Below are 22,962 nucleotides of genomic sequence, written 5' to 3'. Positions count from 1 at the left end.
AGCAAGAGAATGGCAGAAAAACAAGATTTTATTATCTTACCAACAAACTTTATTCTTATACTTAATAGAAAATACAATACCAAACAATTAAATATAATTTTTACTAGTAATAAAGTAAAGCCTGACCAGAAATATAAAAATAAACTTGCTGTGGGGGCGCCACTGGTATATGGCCACTAAGTATATGGTCTTATATATTAGTTCCACGGGGTTTCCGCAATATGACGAGGTTTTTTTTCTGGTCAGGCTTTATAATTAATTATATTAATTTTGTAGTAATGGCTCATAATATTATAATAATTACTCAATCTTGCCATGATTGCCCCAGAGTTTCCCTGAGGAGAAACATCCGAAATGAGAAGATCCGCAGGAGAACCTAGGTCAATGACATAGCTTAAGCCATTATATCAAGCTGTGTGAAGGTCATGCTTATCGTAGGGGTGGGGTTCGAACCGCCGACCTTTCGGAATTCAGTCCGCTCCTCAACCGTTGAGCTATCGAGACTTAGTAGACATTGGTTAAATACTTTTGTTTTCAAGCAGGATATGATGACATTATTCATCAAATCTCTTCACCATAAGCTTAATAACGATATTGTCATCGCGGGGGTAGTTCAGCCCGTTGTCCGCCAGCTCCGGAGCGGAAACTGCGCAGATGGTGTGGAAGCCGCACCTGGCTGCTGACTTCTGTGAGGCGGGGCCTGTGAACACTGTCGCTGTGGCCTTTACACCATGTGCTAGGCTGAGCGGCTCCCTGGAAGGACACAAGACAAAGATTAGGTTTACTATAGAAGCAGGCGCCGACACCGGAGCATCCTCGGGAGATGTAGACCTTACAAGGCATTGTAAGGTCTACATCTCCTTAGGGTGTCGGGGCGAAACGTGCGTCGAGTGGTGTTGGGATTTGTGTGGTGCTGCGTGTGGCTTGCTTGGTGGCTGGCTTTTCCTGCATATTTATCAGTGGTAGGGCGGGTGGTGCATGTCGCATGCTGCATTTTGCACCATACAGATTTCTTTGGTTTGGCGGATTATAGCAAATTAAGCTTTTGGTTCCTTGTAAAGATTAGGTTTCCGTAGGTCCCGGTCACCGAGAACCTCAGTGGAGTCGAGCATGTCAATTGACTAAGGATTTCCTATGATATTATTTCTTGCTATGATACACAGGTGTAACCATAACGCCAGCAAAAACGAAGACTGGTGATAATACTGATGATGACTGATAAGATATAAAAAAACTACGAAAAAAATCTGTATTTTTAAAAGTTCACAATATATTGCAAAAAAAAAAAACATCTGACTGACGCTAGAGGTCAACGAACGTTCCGTAGTTAGGTGTTACTGACCTAGCTGCTAAGATTCTACTGCCTAGCCTTTTCCCCCGGTATTCCCGCTTGACGGATAGACCGAGTGCGTGCAGGATTTTGTCCAGATTGAGGTATTTGAACGGGTCGCATTTCTTTTCTATATATTCCATCGCACCATACACGTTTTTCCACGCCACACCCTCGATCTGTAAGCGAAAATATTTGGAATGCATGGGTCTGTTTGATTAATCTGATATCCTGATGGGTCGATTTACAGTAACCCAGCCAAGCGATTCGAAAAAACCGACTTCCAAAGCCGCTACAAAGTAAAAAAATAATTTTTGTTTCTGCATGTAGGTACTGTAGAGGCACCAGCGAGTAATCACTTTAGAGGCTACGCGTGCCACCGGCCACGACGTAGCGTAATTCGTTAGTTGCAAAGACTACAATATTATACTGTTAGTTGCATCTAGCCCGTTGTATCATGTTGACGTTTACAAATTGTAACTTAAAATTGTGAATTATAATATATATTTTTTTAGTGTTCATTTCTTTTGTTTTTATTACTACCCTGGTAGAGAACACGGCGCTACTATATATCCAGCAACATCAGATATATATACATCAAATATCTGTACAAATATACTTGTACAGGTACCTATGTGTCATACAGGACCTATGTTGAATTTGGCGAGCTAAAAAAAACTAGAAATTGACGTGTGATGCTCGCCCGATTTCAACACAGCACGTGTAGGAAACTATGTACATAGATACGTGATCGTAATAGGTACGTGTAATCGTAGAAACAAAAAATATTCTTTACCTAACTTTGAACTGATATGGATAAGTATATTATGTATTTACCCAATTTACCCATGCCAAATTACAGCTTTCTAGTATCTACTTACTAATTATATCTGAGGTAAGCCGCGGACGGATTTAACAACGGACGGACAAACAGACAGATGGATATGGTGAAAGGATTCCTTGTTAATTACTAAGGAACTCTAAAAAGTAAAAACGAGTTTCTCTGATTTTACTGTACGTTTCGGTGAAAAATTGATAGTTGATACTCAAAAGGGTTCCAACCTATGGTATCAACTCCAAAAATTTATCTACATTACTGATAACACTACTCTCATCAATCTTGACGTCTTCAACTTTAGAATATATTGTCTATGGTTTATTACACATTAAAATATGCTGATTATCGCAACGTAACGTTCTACAGCGCCACCTGTTGACAGCATTGTGCTTTACTTGACAACACGTACGTAACGTCAGAAGAAAAAGTAAGCTGCAGAGAATAATTTGTTCACACGCCAATGTCTCCTAAGAAGGATTTATGGCATACTTAGCTAGATGGCGTCCGCGACTGCATGGATTTAGGTTTTGTTTAATATCCCGTGGGAACTCTTTAATTTTCCGGGATAAAAGTAGTCTGTATCCGTCCACTGTATGCAAATTATATCTGTGCCATGAAAAGCTGGCAGACAGACAGACACACTTTTGTATTTATAATATTATTATGGCTTGTAAGTTATTATGGCTTATATTATAATAGGTAGATCCCTATTAAGGTAGGTATATTCCTAAAATTGTGTTTATATATTATGTAGGTACTTGTGCTATAAGACCCACCACCTACCAAATTTCGTGATTCTAGGTTAACGGGAAGTACCCTATAGGTTTTCTTGACAGACACGACGACGGACGAACGTACGGACGGACAAGCAGACAGACAGACAACAAAGTGATCCTATAAGGGTTCCATTTTTCTTTTTAAGGTACGGAACCCTAAAAAAAGTATAAAAGTTTACGAACCGGTGTGCTAGGTACTTTTTCATCAATAGTGTCAACCACGCAAACATTGAGAGCTACCAACTCCTTGTCTCCATTGGTCAGCCTGTAGCAGCCAAGAGTCATTCTTTGCGCTAAGCACTCACGCCAGAAGCTCACCATACTGGTAACGCTCTCTGGGTCTTCGGTAAGTTCTGTAAACAAATTTATTAGGTTATAACCCTGATGATGTCCGCGACTTCGTCCACGTGGAATTAGGTTATTAAAAATTCCGTGAGAAGTTTATAATTTTCCGGGATAAAAAGTTACCTAGGTATTAGTGGAGTAAACGAAGCATTTTCGTCGGAAGTCCTCAGAAACAGCTCCGATGGCTCCGATTTTGATGATTTTTTTTTTTTTAAATTCTCGTTTTTTATACATTATTTAAAATCAGAAAAGTTTTGAAGCGGGGAAATAATTTCTAGTGTTTTTTTATCCATATGTGCGATATATATCCACGAAGTCCAGAAAAACGCTACTTTCTCTTTGAGAAGTTGTAGAGGAGGTCAAATGCTACAAATGACCTTTAAACACTTATGGGCGAAAACCGCCCGTTTTTGAGTTATTGATCGTTTTCAGAAAAATACGTAGTTGTTTCTTTTAAAAAAAAAGGAAGGCATATTGCCGACTTTTTATTTAATTTCTAAGTACTAGACATCTCAATTAATAATTGTGAATACTAAAATAAAAATAATCTTTGTAGGTTCCCCGGTTAGGGATCCAAGACTGTACCAGTTTCATAATTTCTATTGGGTTACTTTGCCAAAAATACTATTTTTTTTTAAAGTTACAGAAATTTTTGGCCTGCTAATTATTTGCAAAGCTTTTACACATTCTCAGCTATCTAATGATGTACAAAACTTTAAAATAAGTTGAAAATTAGCTAAAAAAATGATAAAATAACACAAGCACAAGGCACAAGGCACAAGGGAGAAATTTCTTAACGCTTAAATCTTAAATAAATCGTTCCTATATCGATCAATTGAGCTATCCCGTGGCCAATTTTATGATCAAACTTGACCAGATCACATATTCACAGTAAACTGTTACCTCTTTCTAAGTAGAGACTACCTCTAAACAAAGAAAAAACGATTTGTTTAAAATTTAAGCGTCAAGAAATTTCTTCCCTGTGCTATTGTTTTATCGTTTTTTTAAGCTAATATTCAACTTATTTTAATGTTTTGTACATCATTAGATAGCTGAGAATCTGTAAAAGCTTTTCAAATAATTTGCAAGCCAAAAATTTTTGTAACTTAAAAAAAAAAATAGCATTTTTGGCAAAGTAGCCCAATAGAAATTATGAAACTGGTACAGTCTTGGATCCCTAACCGGGGAACCTACAAAGATTATTTTTATTTTAGTATTCACAATTATTAATTGAGAAGTCTAGTACTTAGAAATTAAATAAAAAGTCGGAAATATGCCTCACTTTTTTTTTAATGAATTTTAAAAGAAACAAATACGTATTTTTTTTAAAACGATCAATAACTCAAAAACGGGCGGTTTTTGCCCATAAGTGTTTAGAGGTCATTTGTAGCATTTGACCTCCTCTACAACTTCTCAAAGAGAAGGTAGCGTTTTTCTGGACTTCGTGGATAAATATCGCACATATGGATAAAAAAATACTAGAAATTATTTCCCCGCTTCAAAACGTTTCTGATTTTAAATAATGTATAAAAAACAAGAATTTAAAAAAAAAATCATCAAAATCGGAGCTGTTTCTGAGGACTTCCTAAGATTGGCTATTTTACGGCTTTATTTACTCCACTATTATGTCAATTAACGGGACGCAAGCTACCTCTGAAGGTACCTACCGGGGACTCTTTGATTTCCCGATATTATAAGCTAACTCTATACCTTTCATGAAAATCGGTTAAACTGTTGGGCCGTGAAAAGCTAGCAGACAGACATTTTGTGTATGGATATGGTTTTCTTTGGGTAATAGATTTGGATTGTACGTACTGCTGCAAGTGCACAGCGGCTCATCAGGCAGGAAGTCGTACTCCAGGATTTGCAGAGCGGTTTCGTCGTCTTCGGGCGCCAGGTCCTGGATGACCCACGTGACACCATCGTCTTCCCACCTGTCCCATTCTCGAGGACATGAGGCGTCCCATTGCCTTGTGAAACCTGGCATGCCTATAAAAAATATGTTAGGTATCAAGTATCAAATGACCAGGGCGCGTTTGGAACTGTCTTAGCTTTAACTTTAAGTTTAATCACCATTAATCCAAATACTATTATTATAAATGTGAAAGTGTGGATGTTTGGATGTTTGTTATTCAATCACGCAAAAACTACTGGACGGATTTGGCTGTTGGGATTTGGGAATGAAGATAGATTATACCTTGGATTAACACATTTATCTACGCTACTTTTTATCCCGGAAAATCAAAGAGATCCAGCGGGATTTTGAAAAACGTAAATCCACGCGGACGAAATCGCGGGCATCAGCTAGTTATACAGGTAGGGTAGGTATGCTTACATTCTACCTACTTACAACAAAGTTTCGTATTTGGGTAAATTCAACTCTGTAATCCACTTACCTTTAAGTATGAGAAACGCGTGATATTTGGATGATACTTGATTTGTAAATGCATACGTTTATATTTTATTTCATGCAGTGATAAGGCAATTCATGTTATCAAAGAGTATATGTACCTATCTCATACAAGAGATAATGAAACAATAATAATTCGGTATCTTGATAACCAGGAAACAAGTGACCTTCGAACATACTTCCTTAATGACTTAGTTGAATAAATAAATCTGGACTGTAATCTATTAACGCGCCACGGAGAGAAGTTAATATAGGGCTCCCTCTGTCACTTAATTCCATGCAAATGATAAAGACGGTAATTTTTTTTAAATAAAAAGTAATAAACCGACTTCTGTTAATGTAGTTCTACAGGCTGTTTGAAATTTTTTATAATTTTATTTCGTCATTATACTTCAGCATTGTACTTATCAGATCAAAGTAGCATGGGTACGTGTCGTCTTTATATACTAATTACCAAACAGCCTGTATAAAAATATTTTTTGGAGCCCGTACATCATTGAACTTTGGGTCCCAACTCCTCAATCCTGATGCTGCAAGATACTGAACTCCTAAGCCGTGGGGGTTCAGGAATTTCTGATGATGAATTGATATTTTAGGTACCAAGTAATGACTACTACAAGCATAGTAAAAGAAACTAGATCTAAGTGTGAAGCTCGCCCAACTTCATACAAACACCTACCTATAGGAATTTTTTTTTTTACCTTGTAGTGGTTTAAGAAATCGGTATTTTTAATATACTTATTTTATTTTAAGCTTTTTAACGTAAATAGTCATTGCTTGGTACCTAAAATATTAATTCACCATCAAAAAATCCCGAATCCGTGAAATGAAATGAATGAAACCGTGCCCCGTCCACGAAAGTGGCCGTCTTTAAACTAAACTGACCTTCATCAATTGGTTTGGGCTAATTATGCTAACAAGGCTCACATAGTACATTAATAGATAATTATTATTATTTTTTAAAAAAATTTTTTGTTGATGTACTTAGTTACTTACATACCTGAAAACCAAGAATTGGGTTTGAAATGTAAGATTTTGAAGAAATTTGAAAAATAAAGTAGGTAGGTAGGTACTTTATTATTTTGCACACAAAATCACTTTGAGATAAATGCTCTTTGATATTTTTAAAACCACACAAAATAATTTTCAGTAATGTTTATCTTTTGCATTCACTGAAAAACATGTCTCTTCCCGCCATTGAGATCTAGAACACTGACACACACGAGAAAATAAAATGGTTCATATACAGGGTGGAAACTATGTGCTCTGAGGATATTTTTATCAATACGAAGGACATAATTTTTGCTCACAAGATTTTTTTAATTTCTCCAGCAGGCTGATCTGCTAACTCAATCATCTAACACTGAATGATAGCCACCGAGTTCATTTGACATTTATTTTTAATCCATTGAAGGTTATCTACGAAAAAATATTTAAGTATCAAGGAACCAAAAGCTTATTTTGCTATAATCCGCCAAACCAAAGAAATCTGTATGGTGCAACATGCAGCATGTGACATGCATAGCCCGCCCTCCCACTGAAAAACATGCAGGAAAAGCCAGCCACCAAGCAAGCCACACGAACCACCACCACGCAGCACCACACAAATTCCAACACCACTCGACGCACGTTTCGCCCCGACACCAGAGCATCCTCAGGAGATGTAGACCTTACAATGCCTAATTGCAAAAATTAAAAAATTTGAAAAAAATTGTGTTGGGATTTGTGTGGTGCTGCGTGGTGGTAGTTCGTGTGGCTTGCTTGGTGGCTGGCTTTTCCTGCATGTTTTTCAGTGGGAGGGCGGGTGGTGCATGTCGCATGCTGCATGTTGCACCATACAGATTTCTTTGGTTTGGCCATATATCATGGACTTCCGCAAAATAACGCCTGCTTCTATACTACATTTAAGTATCACTCAGTGAGGCAGCAATGTAGAACCAGCCAATGTCAATAAATTGCAATTTTGTGTGTAGTGTGTAAATGTAATCTCCGAAACTAATGATCCAATTGTCCGTTTCTGAGAATTCTTTCAATCATAGTTACATTATATCCGAGTAGGTAAAAGCTAGCTGTTGATAATACGAATACAATACCCATGTATTGCTGTGTTGTAACTTTTATATTTTGATAACAGTAACTGCTGAGTTTTTTGTCGGCTTTTCTTAGTAGAATTTGCTTTCCGAACCGGTGATAATCTAAGTGATGTCATTGAACTATATTAATGAGTGATGTAACTTTTTCAACTCATTTCATTTCATTTATTTGTTTTCTCATACAGTACTTACCTATCTAAATCATTTTGGATTAGAAAAATTATTCTACAGACGCTTTTCGTTCCCAATTGCATCCTGTAGGTATTATTAGTACCACTAAAGTCAATGCCCCGACCAATAGACGCCGCCGGCGGCGTGTCTATGACGTCACTGAGTTTCGAGTAGGTACTGAAATACGACGTAAAATCGGCCGCGAATCTTTCAGTGCTTAATGCATATAATATTATTTACTGTTACATGTTCGATCACCTTTATGTCTTACTAGCTGACTTCGTCCGCGTGGTTTTAGGTTTTATAGTAGGTATCCTGTAGGAACTTTTGACTTTTCGGGATAAAAGTAGCCTTTGTCAGTCTCCATAAGTATAGACATGCAAAAATCACGTCGATCAGTTATTACATTACGACGTGATTGAAAAACAAATCAATAAACCAATAAACAAACACACTTTCGTATTTATAATATTATGGGCCACTGATAGATCAAACGCCTTGACCTACTTACCTGATAATAATAATCTTTGTACAGAAAAAATTTCAATGGAGTAACATTGACAAAAAATATTATTATAGGTAGGTCACAGACAGACGGACACTCAAAATTAAAAAAAAATGTTTTAATTTTTAAAATATGTATATCTAACTAAATAACGCCCGGGACTTCGTTCGCGTGGAATTAGGTTTGTAAAAATCCTGTGGGAACTCAGATTTTCCGGGATAAAAGTCATTATATCTATGTCCGGTAAAATCCTCACTGGTGCAGTGGTGAGAGCTGTGGCGTTGCTAAGGCAAGGCCCGGGTTTGATTTACGGGAAGGGTCAATAATTATTTGAGAATTTTTACTTACTTTTCTAATTTGTGTTTCTGGGCTTTGGCCGTGATTAGTTTAGGAGTTGCCACCCCACCATCAAAGCCCGAACGCCGTGGCCTGTGGCCGTGCTGTTAAGCGATTTAGCGTTCTGGTACGATGACGTATTGAAGCCGACAAGGTGTATAATATGTATACAGTATGACCTATGCTACAGGTCGAGATGACAATCGGGGTATGAGATGGGGGGACACCCCGCACACCCGCACGTCGCCAGCGCTAACCCGCACCAGGTTAGCACGATGCTATGCGGGTGTTTAGGTTGTCCCCACCCTGATTGCCATCTCGACCTGTAGGTATAATTATACTGCTATACCTACTCCGTCCAAGACAACCAGCTTTCATCAGATCAGATCTGCATCATCAGTCATCACAAAAAATGCAGTAAAGAGCTATTGTTATATTTATTTATGTATCTCGATCTATTACACATAGTTTTAATCGTTATACCTTTATAATAATAATTCTATGAGGCAATTAATTATGTTGTTCTGTCTTAATCAATTTTTTCTTATTTCCACTCTTCTCTAGGTAGGTACATTATATTATATTATAATCAGGGTCAGTTCTAGCATGGTATAGCTAATGTGGCGCGGGTTCAAAAATACATACTCTGGCAGTTGTACCTTAGACGGGACATCAAAATGGAATAGGGACCTACTTTAGATACACAGTAGACATTATCCGGACCTCAGTTATCCGGATACACGATTATCCGGATTGCCATTCATATTATTTTTCATCAGTAACCGGAAATTCAGTTGCAAATGGTGCATATTCGGTGCAAAATGGTTGCCCATAAAACGGGCGTAGGGGTAACTTCGGTCACACATATTATGGGTAGGTACGCTTAGTTATTTACATAATCATTAATTAATTATTATACATTACGCATGATAAGCATTCATTAATAAAATTATCGCCTAGGAATAAGTTTAATATCCACATTGGTTACTCTAACTTGAACCTGTTCCTTACGATATTTAACACCACCCGCTAATACATTTGTACTAGATGAAAAGTTGCGCAGCAAATGTATTAGACCTGATTTAGCTTGCATTTGCGCATACCTCATTCCCACACAATTTCTGTTGCCCTTACCGAACGGCATGTATGTTATATCTAATATATTTTTCTTGTTCTCTGCCGAAAATCTTTCTGGATTGAATACTTCTGGATCCGGGTGATATTTAGAATCGTGGTGTAGTTCGTAAATCGGTACCATTATTTTAGTTCCTTTGTCTACTTTGATGTTACCAGTGGGCAAAAGAGTGTCTTCAACACATTTCCTAGTTAGGAAACCAATGGCAGGATTGAGTCTCATTGCTTCACACATTACCATATCTAAATACTCCATATTAGTGACAACGTCGTACGAAATATCGTTCTCGTGTTTATCAAATGCTTTATCGATTTCTATTTGAAGGCGATTCTGAACTTCTGGGTGTTTACCTACCTCCATCAACGTAGCAAACATTGCAGAAGCAGTAGGTTCCACACCCGCGATGAGGAAGAAGAAAGCTTGAGCAGCGAGCAGCTCGTCTGTTGGTTCCAACTCCAACCCTGAATCCATATCTTTCATCATTCCATGCTCTTGTAAAGAGACACATATATCTGCGAAATCATGCTTCTTAACATTTTCCGCTTTACGTTGATGGATAACCTGCTTTATTGCGGCTATAAAAAAGCTTTCGAACTCTTTAAATATTTGGATATTAAGTATTTTAAACAACGATTCACTTAAATTTGCGAGAGCAAATTTGATATTGCGTTTAAAGCTTGGATTCATTGATCGTCTAGCGACATCGAGGAAAGGAGAGTCAAAAACAGATTTCGTGGTAACTCCGAATACAGAAGCACAGATAGCTGCACTGCAAAATGTTGATAGAGTATTAAACGCGTCCCCTTTCCTTACTGTAGGGTTGTCCTTGAGGTAATGAACGAAGTCTTTCGCGCTTTTATCCATTATGTAGTACATGCTCTTCAGTTTTGCTGACGTGAAGAGCGGCGTCATTCTTTGTCGAACTAATTTCCATTTTGCGCCGTTTAAGAACAAAATGTTACCAGCGAGAAGATCGTCTTGATTTGGTTCGAAACCTCTGTGACTGAATGAGTTAAAATCTGTTGTCAATACATGCTGAATGTTAAGAGGGTCTCGTACATACAGCGTTGGTGTTAGAATTGATCCAATGCCCACTGCGGGTTCGTTCGGATATTCCTTGTAAATATCGTGAAGATATTCGAAAAGCGCTCGACGTTTGATCAAGAAATCCCAAAACACTCCCAAAGTTTTGTTTTTTGTGTAGAAGGTGACACCACGTTTTCTCCAATAGCTTTCATTGTGTATACCATTTAGGTAAATTAAAGCTAAAACTGCAATGCAAATAAAGAGTAGCACTGGCAACATTTTCTTTTCACACGTGTGCTCTTATCGAGATAAATTAAAACATTATTTGAAATGCTGTAAATATACGTATATTTATAGGTTTTATTAAATTTTGCTCTGTTATCTATTTTATTTGTTTAAGTTCGAGCTACCATTAGTTATTATTTTATCAATATGTTTAACCTTCTCTTATCTTGCACTTCAACTATGCGTCATTAGTATAGAATAGACATATTTTATGTTTCCGTATGACCATACACATGAAATAAAAACTTGGAAAGAAAATACGTGCAATATAAGCCTCAATAGCTCAACAGTTATAGGAGCGGACTGAAATCCGAAAGGTCGGCGGTTCAAACCCCACCCGTTGCACTATTGTCGTACCCACTCCTAGCACAACGCTTAGTTGGAGGGGAAAGAGGAATGAATGAATGAATGAATGAATATACTTTTATTGTACACCACAAAATTAGTACAGAAAAACACATAAAAAGCTCAACAAAATATAGGTACAATTTGGCGGCCTTATCGCTACCTAGTCATGATCAAAAATGGCTAATATTCTTTAAAAAAAATATGCTATGTAGGTATGCGATCCATAATATATAACTATTAGGTACAGTTATAAGGGTCCATACCTCAAAAGGAAAAAGAAATTCTTATAGGATCACTTTGTCGTCTGTCTGTTTGCCTGTCCGTTTGTCAAGAAAACTTGTACCAATACGTGCCTGTCTTTGTTACCCGAACCATAATAACGAATCGATAGTTTAGGCACTACGGTACAACATACTAAATACAAACATACATAGATAAATACAGACGTCAGACAATACATAACTATTAGGTATTTGTTTTGTTATCATTTCTATTCGTCAATGATCTAGTAGGTCCTCAAACTTTAATTGTAAGCATGACTTGAACATCTTAAAGGTTATTGAAGGTAACTTGATAACGATTTCTAAGATTCATCATGGTTAAGCATCTAAATAAATAAATAATAATTATTTTTTGTTTCAATAATAGGTACATCCAAAAATTTGGTTTTTTACAGACGAAGTAACAAATCCAGGACATCATAACTATTCATTTTTAGGGTTCGTCCGTCCGTCCGTCCGTCCGTCCGTCGGTTCGTCCGTCCGTCCGTCCGTCCGTCCGTTGAACTAGAATCATGAAAGGCAGGTAGGTAGGTCTTATAGCACAAGTACAGGAATAAATCTGAAAACCGCGAATTTGTGGTCACATCATTAAAAAGATGTGTTTCAATTTTCAAGGTAAGATAACTATACCAAGTGGGGTATCATATGAAAGGGCTTTACTTGTACATTCTAAAACAGATTTTTATTTGTTTTTATGCATAATAGTTTTTGATTTATCGTTCAAAATGTTGGAAAAAACACCCGAGTACAACCCTCGGTCGAGTCTGACTCGCACTTGGCCGGTTTTTTACTGACGAAGTAATAAATCCAGGACTTGATAACTATTCACTTTTATTATTGTGAGTGATTGTAAACGAAAAACCTATAAAAATAAATTGAAAGTCGTGCCAATCTACTGAACAATGTTCTTTGGACAAGGACGTGTCTAATACGCTCATGAAATAAATTTTACTTGCCTAGGTTTACTTGCCTTACTTACTTTGTTTTGTTTATGTATTCCGAACCATAAACGTATTATTATTACTACTACTTTTTTTGCATGTAACAAAATTCTAGTTACAAAGTAATAAAAAATTAAGTTACCTACATTGGAAATGCTTATCTCTTACTTACGGATTCCGGTTTTGGATTTCGGTTTTTAGGTTTTCGGTAGGAAATCTTCAATTTTCCGGGATAAAAAGTAGCCTATGTCCTCCCCCGGGATGTATCCAAAGTCTGTATCATTAAAATCGGTTCAGTGGTTGGGCCGTGAAAACGTAACGGACAGACAGACAGAAAGACAGACAGACAGACACACTTTCGCATTTATAATAAGGATTTATAGTAAGGATATCATTTTTTCAAAGCCTTTTTAAAGTATTTTTTCAAGTCTTATAATTTGGGTCGCGCGATGGGTCTCTGTGGTTAGGGATACGCTGAGTAAAATCACGAGTTACACAATAGTGTACCTATTCACCACTATAATGGATATTTCAACTACATACCTACACTTGGCGAACCAAAGTAATCAAGGAACCCAAAACAGTTACCCAGGAGCTCTTGGTTAAATTATTGTTATTCGCCATGTGTCTTAAACTACAAATTGATAAACAATAACGTTCTTGTATCTGATTCATAGGTTTATGTTTAATTTAGTCCGGTCGATGAATACGTAAAACAGTCAATCTTCTTGATAGCATGACCTCTCCTACAACCGCTCAACAGGATCATAACGATTTATCGGACATCCTGTATAAATATCATGCATATATTTTAAAAATAAAATTTATGTATGATATTTATACAGGATGTCATGTATATTATGTCCTCGCTTCAAAAAGTTTCTGATTTTGAATAAGATAATATGAAAAAAAATTATAAAAAAATCATCAAAATCGGAGCTGTTTTGAGGACTTTTGATATACGTACTATGACTAGTCATGCAAATAATACATATTATATTATTTTATTAACATTTTTTCAATCCTTGATTAATATTATTCCGTATATATATTATGTTATATTATGTAGCATACAATTTATAGTCTAGGAATCAATTCAACATCGACGTTATTCAACCTCACTTGCACTTGATCCTTTCGATACTTTGGCCGTTCCTTATAAACTATGGTTTTAAGGGAAAAATGTCGTAATAAATGTACTAAGCCAGCTTTTGCCTGCAGCTGTGCGTACCTCATCCCAACACAGATCCTATTCCCTTTACCGAAGGGCATGTACGTCAAATCTAAAGTGGCATTCTTATTTTCTTTCGAGAATCTTTCTGGGTTAAAAGTTTCTGGATCAGGAAAGTATTTTGGATCGTGATGGAGCTCATATATTGCTGTCAATATTTTGGTTCCCTTTTCAACTTTGATATTTCCGTTTGGTAGAACCGAGTCCTTTGTACATTTTCTTGATAAAAACCCGATCGGAGGATGCATTCGCATGGCTTCGTTAGTTACCATATCTAAGTATTTCAAATTAGCAACGATGTCGTATGTCATTTTGCCATCGTTTTCTTCGAAAGCTTTGTCGATTTCTTCGTGTAGTTTTTGCTGCAAGTCCGGGTGTTTTCCTAGTTCAACTAATGTAGCAAATATTGCAGCGGCGGTTGGTTCAACGCCTGCGACGAAAAAGAAAAATGCCTGGGCAGCGAGAAGCTCGTCCGTGGGTTCCAATTCGTACCCAGTTTCAGAGTCCTTTAGTTTCCCATTGCTTTGTAAAGAGACGCAGATATCGGCGAAATCGTGTCTTTTCACATTCTCACTTTCTCTCTGTCTAACGACCTGTTTGATTGCGCCTATGAAGAACTGTTCGTATTCTTTGAAAAAGCTAATATTCAAATGTTTGAACAGCGAAGGAGATAAGTTGGCGATTGCGAATTTGATGTTGCGAACAAAAGTAGCTTCGAAGGCACTGCAAGCGATTTTCAGAAAGGGTGAGTCGAAAATGGAATTTGTTGTAAGTCCAAAGACTGCTGCACCGATCGCTGCACTGCAGAATGTCGAAAGGGTTGCAAATGTATCACTTTTCAGTAATTTAGGATTTTCCTTTAAGTAAGTGACGAAGTCTTGCGCGCTCTTGTCTATGATGTAATACATGCTTTTTAGTTTCGTCGAAGTAAACAGCGGTGTCATGCTCTGTCGGACCAGTTTCCACTTTTTCCCATTCAGGAAGAGAATAGTGCCTGCTAGTACATCCTCTTCGTTTGGCTCAACTCCTCTATGGTTGAAAGAATTGAAATCGGATGATAGTACATGCTGGATGTTGACTGGATCTCGTACGTACAGACACGGTGTGAGAAAAGAACCAATGCCAATTGCAGGTTCATTAGGATACTCCTTGTATAAGTCGCAAAGGTTTTCGAAAAACGCCCGACGCGTAGTCAAGAAATCCCAAAACACTCCCATGACTTTGTTTTTCTTATGGAAAGTGATGCCACGCTTTTTCCAATAACGTTCATTGTAAAGTCCATTTAAATAGATGAAAACTAGAATTGAGCTCACGAGAATAAGTATTAGTAACATGGTTAATGGTTATGTTACATTGATGGGAGTATTCCAAGTTATAATGCATATCAAACAAGTTGATGGTACTTATATAAAGGAAGAGAACATTATTAGATAATTTCCTACTCACTCACAGTTTATCTGCTTGTCAATAATGTATTAATTATCTAATGTTATGTAAATTAATAGTGTGATTGAAATAAGACTGTTTGTATGTTTGTTACTGTACAAATCATATCATAGATAAAATAAACATTCACCGAACGATTCACCAATGCGGAAACTTTTGTAAGACCTAATCACACACCACCAGTGTTAGATACTTCGTTAAAATATAAAGGTAAAGCTTTAAAATGTAAAAGATAATATTAATATTATTATAAACCTGGAGACGGGACATGTAAATACATTGGTTTCGACATCGATAATTAGTAAGTAGTGAGGTACTTAGTAAACATGTTTACACGCGTCATAAATTATCTCAAACAATAGAATATATTCCTTTGCAAAAAACCGGCCAAGTGCGAGTCAGACTCGTGCACTGAGGGTTCCGTACTCGGGTTTTTTCCAACATTTTACTCAACAAATCAAAAACTATTTCACATAAAAATATATAAATATCTGTTTTCGAATGTACAGGTAAAGCCCTTTCATATAATCCACTTGGTATAGTTATCTTACTTTGAATATTGAAACACATTTTAATTTTTTTTAATGTAGTAACCACAAATTCGCGGTTTTCAGATTTATTCCTGTACTTGTGCTATAAGACCTACCTACCTGCCTTTCATGATTCAATTGATTTATAGGGTATTGCCCTAGGTCAACGGGCAATACCCTATAGGTTTCTTGACAGACACGACGGACGGACAGACATACAGATAGACACAGATAGACAGACAACGAAGTGATCCTACAAGGGTTCCGTTTTTCCTTTTGAGGTACGGAACCCTAAAAACGGATGGCTTTTATTTTTATGTTCGATTCATCATCATCATGATTAACTTATCGGCGGTCCACTACTAAGCACAGATCTCCTCTCGAAATGAGAACGGTTTAGTTTTGAGAACTGAGAAAACAGTCCACCACGATACCTCACTTATTATGATACCCCACTTGGTATAGCAATCTTACTTTGAAAGTTGAAATTACAAAATTTTTGTTCATGAACACATTTTAATTTTTTTGTGATGTTTTTTTTTACGTGTGCTATAAGACCTACCTACTTGCCAAATTTCATGATTCTAGGTCAACGGGAAGTACCCAATAGGTTTCTTTTTGACCCGGGAATCGAACCCAGGCCCTCGTCATCTGCAATCGAACATGCTTACCACTAGTGACTAGACCAACGAGACAGTGATAGTGAGAATTTTCTTATTGTAGTGCAAAAGATCGGTATTAATTTGGTAGGTATACCTAATATTATTATGGGAAGGCGTGCAAAGTAATAATGGGAGGGGAACCCATAAAATAAGCTGTAAAAGTAAAGACAGTCGATTATGTATTTAGGTGATGAGCGTTCATACTTATTGTATATAGCATATACGATGGTAAAGGTCCGTATACAATGTGGGTCCGTACCTCAAAAGGAAAAACGGAACCCTTATAAGATCACTTTTTTGTCTGTCTGTCTGTCTGTGACCTGCAGTTAGGTAGGTCTTATAGCACAAGTACAGGAATAAATCTGAAAACCGCGAATTTGTGGTTACATCATTAAAAAAAATTAAAATTCAATTAACGTGCAAAATGTTGGAAAAAATACCCGAGTACGGAACCCTCAGTGCGCGAGTTTGACTCGCACTTGGCCGGTTTTATATATTTGATATATCTTTCCTTCCGCTTAAACTTAATGTTTAAGATTTTATTGGAATCCTGAAATGTATAGCATTTATACGTGATCGTTGTACCATTTTCCATGGCAGTAGGTAAATTTAAAATAATAGAATCGGGGTAGTTTTGAACGTTATCTTGTTTGAAACTACAACTAGTGCATTTCCTGTATCGAAATAAATACAATTCCCACGGCTTTGTGCCGACATCAATGAGATTGTACACTCGAAAACAATTTCCATTGAAACTCGTTTATTTTTCCAAACAGGATATCAGCAATGTACGTCTTCAATAAGCAATATAGTCGCCCCCTTCGCAGGGGAGTAGCTATGCGCAATAATCTCTGCTGTAAAAGTACTTGACCTAGGGTCTTAAAATTATATTGTGGTATTATCAAAGTTATCTTTATCTTGTGACGTACAGGTAATTATATTCAGTGCGTAGCAAGGAAACAGCTTATCGATTTCTCTTCTATTATAGTAATGAGTGTAATAAAGCATACACTCATTATATTTATATAAGTACCTAGTTATAGTCCTAGATTAGTCTAAGAATTTACTCCGAATTAAACATATTTCTTCGCAATAACTTCTACAAAAGCTAACATAAATTGTAGGTCTCTAAATCTAAAACTATATAAACTTTAGCATATTTATGTGCTGATTAAGTTACTGGTACCAATATCTATAACTAAAAATAGAGAATTACCTGACCGAGAATCGAATTTGTGACTTTTTCGATAAAATGTATACTAAAAGTCGTTATCAGATATTAACGACTTTTCTTAGTTTTACCGTTCTTAATCGAAAAGTTAGAATGTCTTGTATCGGTTGCGTCTCTTCCATGTCTATGTCTCCTCTTAGTCGTGTTGCTCGTCGATATCGGCAATGCACGTGTACCTTCGCGATCCTGCAAAGTTTCTGTTACCCGCAGTCGTTGAAGTCCGAAACAGATAAACGACCCGTTCCAGGAAATACCTCTTGAATTTTTAACGATGTTTTCACTTCTTGGAAAATACATGCACTCGTAATACTTGAGAAAGTAAGTGATCGTTGTTTTATTGAATAGTTAGTTTTAAAAGTACTTAACTACAAATGTTTCAAAATAGAGTTGCGTGTATGGAGCACTAATGTTCATCAGATTGTTTAGGCGCGATTGGCCTAATTATCATTCAGTCCAAGTGACATTTTCGCAGTTAGTCCAATTCGCAGAAAAAATTGGTTGTCTGTAAAGTCGGTTTACTGACGATAGTTGAACGTGACAACAAAGGCCGATTGTGCTTCTTTGTCGCTCGCTCCGCGCTCTCGCTTGCACTTCAAGCCTTACATGGAACGCCTCAGAGCGAGGTAACGCCGCATTAGTCATGTGTTTTCGTGCGTGCAGCCGCCTCTATCGAATTATAAGACGTTGTCACGTCAAAAATGAATTTCCATATCATCATGATTTCTGCATCGTCATGTACCTACTATCAGGGGTAGGTAAAGTGTTATTTAATGGAAAAGTATTATAATGACTTCGTCTGTGTTGGTGTTAGCTGGCGGGCGTGCGCTGCCTTTTTGGAGTGTTTTATTTTGTTAAAACTGACTGAAAAGCGCTCTAAGGGGGTGCCGTGCGTATGTCGGCGAGCGCCGGCACAGACAGCGTCCATACTTGTATAGTTTAACTAACTTGTTACAAATAACTACAAACTTGACATTGGCTAATCTTTATAAAGCCAGACGAGAGAGGAAAAAAAAAGTATTATGATTATTACTAACCAATTTTTGTTCTAGTTTTGCAAACTAGTTTTCTGAAAAATACCTACTACAATGAAAGGAGCTGTTTATGTGATGCTCGGCACTTTATTTGAAGGTAGAGTACAGTACTTTTTTCTCTACTCTTGTGTTAGAGTTCTTATAGTTTGATGTCTGTAACTTTTTGGGGCTATGTAGGTACGTAGACCTTTAATAGTGAAGGTAACATAGGAAAACTGCATGTCTGAGAGTTCTCCATAATTTTCTCAAAGGTGTGTGAAGTCTGCCAATCCGCACTACGGAACGCAGACACTAAGCACTTCTCATTCTAAGAGTATATCCGTACTGAGTAGTGGGCCGGCGATGAGTTGATTATGATGACAATAATGAGTAGTTAGGTATTGGAACATTGTCTTTTTAACCCCCGACCCAAAAAGAGGGGTGTTATAAGTTTGACGTGTGTATCTGTGTATCTGTCTGTGGCACCGTAGCTCCTAAACTAGTAAACTGATTTTAATTTAGTTTTTTTTTGTTTGAAAGGTGGCTTGATCGAGCGTGTTCTTAGCTATAATTCAAGAAAATCGGTTCAGCCGTTTGAAAGTTATCAGGTCTTTTCTAGTTACTGTAGCCTTCACTTGTCGGGGGTGTTATAAATTTTTAATTTACACTTGTTTCAGTATGCAAAGGCCAATACATAGCAATAAACCCGAAGCCTTCCACACTGAGTCCGTGCGACAACTTCAGGAGTACTGCTCTCATAGAGCGTTTCTTCGACCTCATATTCACCGAGTTCCATAACACGCCACCAGCTTGCATTTGCGTACAAATATGTTACCAACAACCCACTTACTGTTATCCTAATGGATGTTTGAAAAGAACAGAGAGGAAGAAGGTAAGAAAGAAAGTATAATAAGTTTATTTGACAGCGCTTTAGAGCTTTTTCAGGTATCGCAATCTCTGAACACTAAAAAAAGAAAAATAAAACCGACTTCAAAAACCACAAACACTAAAAAGTAAAAAATATTTTTTGTTTAGCTATATACCTAATGAACCTAGGTATGAAGTCGAGCGAGCATATTCATTAGCATATTAAAACAAAATTAGAAATCTAAGAGTGAAGCTCGCCCGACTTCATACCTAGGTACATTACACGTGTAGCTAAACAAAAAATATTTTTTTTACTTTTTAGTGTTTGTGGTTTTTGAAGTCTTTTTTTAATTCATTTTATAAGATTATATTACCTACTTATTTTCGTCAACTAAGTTTACCAAATAAGTGGGTTTATAGAAAAAAATTAGTTGGAATTGAATACTAACTACCTTACAATTTTTTTGTGTTTATTTCTCTGAAGATGGAGGAAACCACGTTTATGGTGAATCCAATACCGAAAGCAAATTATGAGAGTACAGCAAAATCTGCGACGTACGGAATTGATCACAGAGCTATTGTGGATGATTTGTTGGAGAGACCTCACCTACTGACCCTATATGGAGGTAACTCAAAATTCTACATCATTTGTAGCATTATCGATGGTCCCAATCCTTGGAAAAGACCTTCTTCTTCTTCTCTCTGGGATGGTTTCCACACTTAAACATTTAAGTCTGTTGTGCGTGAATTGTCCCCTTTTCCGCCAAAGAGCACTCCAGAAACTCGCTACAGAAGCAGATTGTCGAAGCCTTCATGGAGTGAGGTTGGGCCTTGGGGATCCTAAATGCAGCACGTGCGTCGGTGTTTCATCGACCTACTGAATGCAGGCTCTGCACAGAGGACTGTCGGTGACACCTATAATGAAAATGTGTTTGTTTAGGAGAAAACTTTCGTCCCGATTTTGAACGTCTATCTGTTTGGGTGACAACGACGATAGTTTTCTTGTATTATTACGCAAAACAGCTGAACCTATTGCAACTTATTTCGAAAGTAAATAGTCAGACATATACACCGTTTTGTTTCACCAAAGACAGCTTGGATAATTTGGATCATATATTTTGACACTGGATGATTCCAAAGCTACTACTTATTTTCTTACTAACTACTAAATTGGATGTTTGATTTTTGTTTATGAATAAGTACATCTCTTATTGTTTATTATTAATAATATCTACCTACTCTACCTTGAATAATATTTGTTGTGATTTTAAATATATTATACTTATAGCTTTTGTATAATTTTTAATTCTCAGACACGACAGAGAAGCCAAAAACAAATGATTTAATACATCGTCCGAACCCATTTAAAGAATTAGTTCTGAAATACAAGAAAGTGCCGAAATTGGAAATGAAATACAATTTACGAGAGCAGGTCAAGAATAAAAATTCAGAAAAGTTAAACAAAGAGAAGAATATAGACATATCAAAGACCAGATGGCCCTCGAACAAGCACTTGCTGCACGGAAAATCACCATTTCATAGAGAACGTAATTATAAGAAAATTGGTGACACGAAGCAAACCAAGTTCTTCGTATCGATGTATCCAGACAATGATCCCTTAAGCTACAGTCCAGTATACTACAAGAAGCTTTTAGCTAAACGCGATAATAATAATGGAGTTAATGTTGAGGCTATGTACTTATATCAGGCTGACACAGCTAACTTTACTCTGGAGGCTTTGATTGATAATTTAATAGAAAGCAGTTTAGATAAAAGTAAGAAGGACACTAGACTTAGATTAAATATAGAACTGGATGAAGATATTGACAAAGAATCTATGACAGAGGCAAATATAAATTTTGCAGACTTACATTTTTTACTGGATAGAGAAAATGAAACACATTCTACTTTAAATAATACAGCTGTTAGTATAATCTCAATGAATTCTACAAATGAGGACATAGATATTAACAAATACTCACATGATATGGATGCAACAAATCAAAACACGTTTTCGGAAATGATAGCAAGTATGAGCAAGGAAATCGAAAAACAGAATAAAGCAAGTATGGAATTTTTGGGGCGCGTTGCTGGATTGAAAAAAATATCGAATAAATTATCTACAGATATGATTTTACAATATAATGTAACAGCTACTAATTTAAATGTAACAGAAAATATAGCAGAACAGACAAATGCGACAAAAATAATTGATGTAGAACTTACTACAAAAAACATAAACTCTCGTGAAAATTTCACTACTCCTAAGCCAGTGCCAGTTACAAAATCTTCTATATACCAAAAACTCAGCAAAGGAAAGTTAAAAAACTTATACGTAGGAAGTTAAATTAATTTTAAATATTAAAATTTGTAACATTTTTTAATGTTCAAACGTGGTTTATTTCCATTTTTATGTTTAGGTACCTAATATTTTCATATTTTTATCTTAACTTGTGCTGTAAAGACTTACCTAGTCTGCCTTTCATGATTCTAGGTCAACGGGAAGTACTCTATACGTTTTCTTGATAGACACGACAGACGGACAGATGGACAGACGGACAGACGGACAGACGGACAGACAGACAGACAACAGAGTGATCCTATAAGGGTTCCGTTTTTCCTATTGATCTACGGAACCCTAAAAATGGAGGAATAAATCTAAAAATATTACATACCCATCATAATATGGGGTTTTTTTTTTCTCTCTCGTCTGGCTTTACAAAGATTAGCCAATGTTAAAGTTGTAGTTAGTTACAAGTTAGGGAAACTATACAAGTATAGACTTCGTCTGTGCCGGCGCTCGCCGACACACGCGCGGCACCCTTTTAGAGCGCTTCCCAGTCAGTTCCACCACCAAAAACACGTGTAAAACACAAAAGCCGGCCACTTTTAACATTAAAAAAAAAATCACTCCAAAAAGAAAAGGCAGAGCACGCGCGCCAGCAAACGCCAACACAGACAGCCTCTAATATGGGGTAACCATTAATAATTGTGTACCATCAATTCACTCAAATGGGCGAAGCCACCCGTTAATATAATAGATCTCGTTAATGGTGATATTGCGTATAAAAGTTTGATATTAAACGCCATAACCTTTGACGACCCTATAGAGGGCGTATACCGCTCGTTATTGGAGTGGGATGGCGAAATTATTATGTGATTACT

The 22,962-nt window shown here is 36.8% G+C and overlaps 3 protein-coding genes across 6 annotated transcripts; 1 reads left to right on the top strand and 2 right to left on the bottom strand.

The window, feature by feature from the left end:
• Positions 1-14: 14 nt before the first annotated feature.
• Positions 15-7,057, bottom strand: LOC123864855. 2 transcript variants are annotated; one of them, XM_045905555.1, is made up of 5 exons: positions 6,700-7,057; positions 5,105-5,278; positions 3,128-3,297; positions 1,343-1,509; positions 15-753 (listed from the first exon to the last, which is right to left on the bottom strand). In XM_045905555.1, the coding sequence occupies exons 2-5, from the start codon at positions 5,274-5,276 to the stop codon at positions 555-557; spliced, it is 708 nt and encodes a 235-aa protein (XP_045761511.1). In that variant the 5' UTR covers positions 5,277-5,278; positions 6,700-7,057; the 3' UTR covers positions 15-554. The 2 variants fall into 2 exon arrangements, with proteins under 2 accessions (XP_045761511.1, XP_045761510.1); XM_045905554.1 differs by lacking the exon at positions 6,700-7,057 and adding an exon at positions 5,686-5,910.
• A 2,165-nt stretch (positions 7,058-9,222) lies between these two features.
• Positions 9,223-15,455, bottom strand: LOC123864575. The gene is made up of 2 exons (XM_045905124.1): positions 13,901-15,455; positions 9,223-11,262 (listed from the first exon to the last, which is right to left on the bottom strand). The coding sequence occupies exons 1-2, from the start codon at positions 15,383-15,385 to the stop codon at positions 9,754-9,756; spliced, it is 2,994 nt and encodes a 997-aa protein (XP_045761080.1). The 5' UTR covers positions 15,386-15,455; the 3' UTR covers positions 9,223-9,753.
• Positions 15,456-17,278: 1,823 nt separating this feature from the next.
• On the top strand, positions 17,279-22,211 carry LOC123864854. Of its 3 annotated transcripts, XM_045905552.1 has the most exons (6): positions 17,279-17,292; positions 18,131-18,238; positions 18,970-19,048; positions 19,608-19,822; positions 20,282-20,423; positions 21,111-22,211. In XM_045905552.1, exons 3-6 carry the CDS (start codon positions 19,006-19,008, stop codon positions 22,142-22,144), a joined length of 1,434 nt encoding a protein of 477 aa, XP_045761508.1. In that variant the 5' UTR covers positions 17,279-17,292; positions 18,131-18,238; positions 18,970-19,005; the 3' UTR covers positions 22,145-22,211. The 3 variants fall into 3 exon arrangements, with proteins under 3 accessions (XP_045761508.1, XP_045761509.1, XP_045761507.1); XM_045905553.1 differs by lacking the exons at positions 17,279-17,292; positions 18,131-18,238 and adding an exon at positions 17,541-17,620; XM_045905551.1 differs by lacking the exon at positions 17,279-17,292 and having other exon boundaries at positions 18,084-18,238.
• Positions 22,212-22,962: the final 751 nt, after the last annotated feature.

This window comes from Maniola jurtina, chromosome 4, assembly GCF_905333055.1.
Source record: "Maniola jurtina chromosome 4, ilManJurt1.1, whole genome shotgun sequence".
NCBI classification, from domain to species: Eukaryota; Metazoa; Arthropoda; class Insecta; order Lepidoptera; family Nymphalidae; genus Maniola; species Maniola jurtina.
This window is presented reverse-complemented; position numbering and strand designations above follow the sequence as displayed.